At 40.4% G+C, this 6,183-nt stretch overlaps 1 protein-coding gene across 1 annotated transcript; it reads right to left on the bottom strand.

Annotated features, from left to right (window-relative positions):
• LOC135535374 (ferritin, middle subunit-like) lies at window positions 1–2,048 on the bottom strand. Its single transcript, XM_064962028.1, has 4 exons — window positions 1,725–2,048; window positions 1,190–1,336; window positions 830–955; window positions 1–362 (listed from the first exon to the last, which is right to left on the bottom strand). Exons 1-4 carry the CDS (start codon window positions 1,824–1,826, stop codon window positions 207–209), a joined length of 531 nt encoding a protein of 176 aa, XP_064818100.1. The 5' UTR covers window positions 1,827–2,048; the 3' UTR covers window positions 1–206.
• Between the last annotated feature and the right edge of the window lie 4,135 nt (window positions 2,049–6,183).

The raw sequence follows: 6,183 nt of genomic DNA, 5'->3' as shown, positions 1-6,183 counted from the left end.
TTCAGTGATATTTTTTAATTGTTTTACAAGAAGCCTTGCCTCCAATACAGTAGTGCTGTGAACAGAAACAGCATTGTCACAGCAGTGTTGCAATTCACCAGTTTAACACTCTCCCATCCCTATAAAAGCAAAGCCAGGAGGATCTATCAGAGAACCAAGGAGTCCTGGTCTGAGGCTGGAGGCCATAGCCTGGGGATTGAAGTGGTTTAGCTCTGGCCTCCCAGGGTGTGCTTGTCAAACAGGTACTCTGCCATCTTGTTTTTGACAGCATCCATCTTGGTGAGGTTGGTGATGTGGTCACCCAGCTTCTTAATGGCCTCCACCTGCTCATTCAGGTAATGGGTCTCCAGGAAGTCACACAGCTAAAGAGGGAAAACACAGGTCAGACAAGAGAATGAATACAGACTATTGTAAGTAACTACAGTAACACACAAGAGCCTGGTGGTAATGGCATAAGAGTAGATAATGAGGTGTCTATTTTTTAACTAGACAAGTCCATTAACACTTATTTACAATGGCATCCTAGTGTGGAACAATAGGTTAACTGCCTTGTTCAGGGGCAGAACACATTTTTACCTTGCCAGCTCTGGGATTCAACCCAGCAACCTTTGTTACTGGCCCAAAGCTCTAACCACTAGACAACCTGCCGCCCCTTATGCATTAGCTGCATTGTGCGCATCTGTGGACTATTATGTGCGCGTGTGAAGAAGCAGGTCAAACAATCATGTGTCATTAGTTATCAGAGCTACAACAACCTGATCATCTCCTGGGACAGTACCTGTATTCTATGTGATACATACATGTGATGTGTGGGTTCACCATAACTTACATGGGGGTCAACCTTGTCAGAGGCAATCTTGTGCAGGTCCAGCAGGGCCTGGTTCACATTCTTCTCCAGCTGCAGAGCACACTGCATGGCCTCCAGCCCATTGCCCCACTCATCACGTTCTGGCTTCTACACAGGACAAGAGAACACAGGAGGATTAGGGACTACTAGCAGACGTTAAGGTCAGGATAAAGTGAACAGAGTTACACCCCTCACAGTTTCAGTTCAGTGGTTAGAGGCCATATGTTTAGGACTACTCCAGGTTCTCTCGATCAATATAACTCTGTAGACATTTTCCTCCATGGAGGTAAGACATTCTCTATCATTCTACAATCTAAATGTGTTTGATGCGCAGGCGCTCACCTTGATGTCCTGGAGTGAAATGCGTCCACCCCTCTTGTTCTGGAAGGAGAGAAGCTTGTCGGCGTGCTCCCGCTCCTCGTCGCTGTTCTTCTTGAAGAAATGCGCGAAACCACGCAGAGCCACATCGTCACGGGAGAAATAGAAAGCCTGGGTGGATAAACAAAACATTGAAGTTAGAAAACGAAAAAAAACATGACAGCATTCTATTCTTGTTGTGGCAACTAAGCTTGATGATATAGGGATGAATCAGTCTAGTCCGTTGTCTACTTGGTAACGTGACATTTAACCTGTCAATGAGTTGTTACGCGCTCTGACAGAGGTAGGATAGATTCCCAACTTCATTTGAATGCTATATCTAACCGGAGGGTCTTAATAGCCTTGCCAAGTAAAACTCAAATTTACTTCACGGAGTTGAGATTCTTAGCTATTAATTGTCTAGACCTACAGAAAAATCAAGTGGAAAAAGCCATTTAGGACCAGGCATAAAAATAATACACAGGTCGATCAACAACAGTCATCTTGGTAGACTCCTTACCATTGAGGTGTAGGTGTAGGAGGCAAACATCTCCAAGTTGATCATCCGGTTGATGGCAGCTTCGCAATCGTGGTGATAGTTCTGGCGGATCTGAGACTCCATTTTGGCAGATTTTCTTTAATAGCTAAAGTAACGGTACAAAAATAGGATTTATTCGACTATTTTGCTATTATAGTTCGGGTAAGTGTTATGTTATCAATCCAAAATGTTCTATAATGCGGGACGAAGGCAGAGGAGTTCCGTTCAATCACTGTTGAAGCAAGAACTTCTTCATGCGTCTTCTCAGACTTGTGAACTCGAAGGAGCCTTGTTCGCTCTATTTATTGTTCCAAACGGAATGCGTCAGTGACATCCACCCTCACAGAGCGTAGCCAATCACCTTTAGAATTTCAACAGGAACTAGGCGGGTCATTTAAAGACCAGCCCACTCATACACATGACCAGAGCAAAGATTATTTATTTTATTGACAAGAGAACCGAGTGACCACTCTATCAATGGAAATACATGTGTTCAACGAATGAAGACAGGCAAGATCAGGTGGGACCATTCCAGCCAATGAGAGGGCAGGTACGTGCGTGAACACCACGCACAAATATATTTCATTTTTCTCAAAGTTTCCGGAATACCACATGCATCCACATATGTCAGTACATTTGTAAAAGCTTAAACATTACGAAACTTCTATTCGATCATAATGCTCAAGTAATTTGAAAGAAAACGGGCTTATCTCACGCGGAAAGATCATGGGCAGAGTAAATGCTCTCGCCTTGACCTCTTCATATCGGACTGTTATTTTTATTTTTTTACTTTGTTTATTACAAAGTAACATTCTATTGGAAACAACTAAAGCAGTATTATCAGCCGAAAGCAATGCAACAGTGCAGGTCTAACTACAGAAGTTATTGTTGAAAATGTGTGTGTTATATCCTTAGAAGAAAATAGAAAGAATTTGAACACTCATTCTAGTATTATGCTAATTGAGAAATAGTCTATGTCTATGTTTGATTTAGGATATAAAAGGAATTGAACTTTGAGATGCAGTTCTGTAAACTTTTGTTTCATTCTCTAAGAGCACATGTTTCAATAACATATGTAGCTTAATTGTTTACCTTTTCCAGAATGCAGCCAAGAGAAAAACTGTAGGGTTTATCACACTTTTTTAACATCAGCTCAATATTCAGAATGAGGTATGGGAATATAGTAGTGGACAGAGAAAGAAAGGCTGGCTTTTGTAGAAATGCTATAAAAAGATACACTTTTTGGTTTCAAATTACATATTGAGGTTGACAAATGGTATTTTCAGTTGATTACATAAGCCTAGAAATCAGTAGCTACATACATCTAACCATACATAGGTTATTAAGCTAAAACTGTGAAGTGGAAACCTTTTTACAGCTAATGAAAATCAAAGACTACAGTAATAAAGTAACCTTCCTAACAACTTCAGTTCACATGACCTGATCTTCCACAACTGTTGACAGGGTGCTTTCAGGGTGCTGGGTTATTGCTCAATACAGCCATGTAGTTGAAACGTCATTGGTATTCATAAGAACTAGAGCTGTGTTCGAATACTCATACTAACCGCACTAACCATACTATTTGTGATGGAAGTGGAGTATGTAGTATGGTTATTGGTCATAGTATGGATATCGTTAGTATGCCAAAAGTTCCCGGATGTCATACTAAATTAGCCAAAATACGAAGTATACAAGCAGTGGACATTATTTCCATGCTTTCAGGGCCCATAATGCAATTCTTCAGAAAACGGGCATGGCCACACAACGTTTTCAGATTTTAAGAAAATGGCGGAAAATATTCAGACGAAGTCAGACGAGAGCGGATACAATTTCATTGCTTTAACAAATTATGACAAATGTTAAGAAAATGTTCAGCGATGTAATGAATTTTCAAATAAGTTACGTTACAATTCTTTAGCTACGCTATCCTTATGAACCGCATAGCATATCATTGCAGTAGTATGTACCGTTATGTTAGCAAGCTACCCAACATACATTTAGTTGGCTATTAAGACATCAGGCTTTGCTAAGTGGTATAGTCATTGTGCGTTCTCAATGGACGTTGTTAATTCACTCTGGCTATCTTCTCAGATTTCAGAGCACTCTCATCTGAGAGTAATTCAATTAAAAGAGTAATTCAATTGTTGCCAGCACCACAGTTACAGTCACCAATGCTCTGGGTAACATGAATACAGCCTAACCAGCTCTGCTAGGGCGAGTAAAATGGTCAGAGTGAGGTGTTCTCTCATTTGTGTCTGGAAGTAGCGAGCAAGCTAGCCAAAGTTAACCAGTTAGCTTGGGTGCTTGACTGCCGATGTGAGGTCAGAATGCTGGAGTCAACCCAACTCCTCGGCCAGAGAGCAAAACGCTTTGAATTTACGAACGGACAATCTGACAACGCTCTGAATTTAAGAAGGCCCAGAGCGTACTCTGGCACTCTGGCACTCCAGATTAAATTTACAGACACATCCAAAATCGTATGATGTCTCGTTAGTAATTAGTTATGCTAACAAGCTAACAAGAGGTTGCATAGCAACAGCATCAGCTTCCGGTAGACAGTCGACGCTAGTACGCTCAACTAAAAGTTGGCAGTTCTTTTACAGTATTTTCAAATGTAACTTTTATTTAACTAGGCAAGTCATTTAAGAACAAATTCTTGTTTGCAATGACGGCCTACTCCAGCCAAACCCGGACGACACTGGGCCTTAATCATACCTCAATTACAGCAGTACTATAGTGATTGCACTGAGATGCAGTGCCTTTAGACCGCTGCGCCATTCGGGAGCCCTGTGAACTAATAATATATAGTATGCAGTATGTATTCATTAAGTATGTAGTATACAGCATGTTAGTATGGGTATTCGAACACAGCTGAGGTCTTCTGGGGCAGTTTGCATCAAGCCTCTCAGAGCAAGAGTGTCGGGTTAGGATCAGTTTTGCCTTTTAGATCACATTGAATAACATTACATGGATGGGGAAGCTCCTCCTCTCAGCTTCCACTGATTTATACAGCCCCTGGTCTTTCCTGGCCTAGTATGTAAGGTATTGCCTCTACTCCAATTGTTTTAGAACAGGGCCCCCTTTTTCTCAAATGTAAGCCAAAACAGGCTCTATCTATCAGTTTGTCATAGCTACTATCTAGGTTCATTGTTTGTTGAAAAAATATGAAGCTGCTTCAAATGTGGGTAAGGGTCTTCAACATAGATAATCCTTGAAGTATGTGCCCTGCTTTCTGTTACTTTGATCAACTGTTCGAGGCTGAACCACACTTTATAGCGTAATGCTTTCATTATGAGTGGAAACAAAGTTTTGGAGACAATGAGACGAAGCCTCTTCAGACTGTTGGAAGTGACAGTAGACTCATGCTTAAACCGGTGTTACAACAAGGGCTGTGACATACTTGGCATTCCTTCTTTTTTTTGTGAAAAGGGACATCAGTTTTTGACTAAATTGTGTGTCATGCCTAAAGTATAAGTTTGGGTGAGCATATAACGTGAACGTCTAGCATACCAAAAGTTGCTTGTAACTCATCACGGACAACTTCAGCTTTTTTGCTAATTAGCAACTTTTCAACTATTTACTACTTTTTAGCTACTTTGCAACTACTTAGCATGTTAGCTAACCCTTCCCTAACCCTAACCGTAACCCTTTAACCTAACTCCTAACCTTATCTTAGCCCTAAAGTAACCTTAACCCTAGCCTAACTAACTTAGCCACCAAGCTAACGTTAGCACCTAGCCACCGAGCTAAAGTTAGCCCCAACAAATTGGAATTCGTAACATATCATATGTTTAGGAAATCGTAACATATTATAAAAATTGCAAATTGCAACATAGCTGTACTTAATTACCATTAATTTATTATAATACCAATTTGATGATGGACATCCACAAATTAATACATACCATACAAAACATATCATACTAATTGGAGTATTCCCCTAATATACTTTTACTATGTTACGCCTTACTCTTCCAGGTTGTTCTACGTGACCATATTTTAGCAGAAGAGCAAACAAGATTCAAATTGAAATAGTCAAATAATTGTCCAATTTCTCTATGCAAATCTCTTCTGTAATGTTCAAACTTCAGAACCTGTGTTAAGTTGTTAAAGTCATGACCTAGTCTATCATGTGACCAGCCAAGCACAAAGTTAGAAAAAGTAAGTAATACTGTCAATGTATAACTATTACATAACTATTTATTGAAGTTCTGAAGGGTTACACAGTGTTTTTAGTCTGTAATCTTTCCCCTCACCCTCTCTCCTATTGCTCCCTCCCACTATTTTTACCAGGGGCGCAACATTGGTTTTAGTTGTGGGGGGACAAGTCATATATTTATATTTTCGATGGGTTGAATAAACACTGCAAACAGCCTTCCCGACTGCTCGGTGAGATCCTGCATGGTCCAAAGCACACTGTTGCCTTGTTTTGTATCACATT

The sequence above is a fragment of the Oncorhynchus masou genome, unplaced genomic scaffold (genome assembly GCF_036934945.1).
Source record: "Oncorhynchus masou masou isolate Uvic2021 unplaced genomic scaffold, UVic_Omas_1.1 unplaced_scaffold_4865, whole genome shotgun sequence".
NCBI lineage: Eukaryota > Metazoa > Chordata > Actinopteri > Salmoniformes > Salmonidae > Oncorhynchus > Oncorhynchus masou.
Note: the sequence above shows the minus strand (reverse complement) of the source record. Positions and strands in the feature narration are given on the sequence as shown.

Excerpts from the sequence above, each read along its gene's own strand:
- LOC135535374 (XM_064962028.1), bottom strand. The coding sequence starts at position 1,826 with ATGGAGTCTCAGATCCGCCAGAACTATCACCACGATTGCGAAGCTGCC. Across the intron at positions 1,337-1,724 it reads CCTACACCTACACCTCAATG|GCTTTCTATTTCTCCCGTGA; the intron begins GTAAGGAGTCTA and ends TTATCCACCCAG. Across the intron at positions 956-1,189 it reads TTTCACTCCAGGACATCAAG|AAGCCAGAACGTGATGAGTG; the intron begins GTGAGCGCCTGC and ends TGTCCTGTGTAG.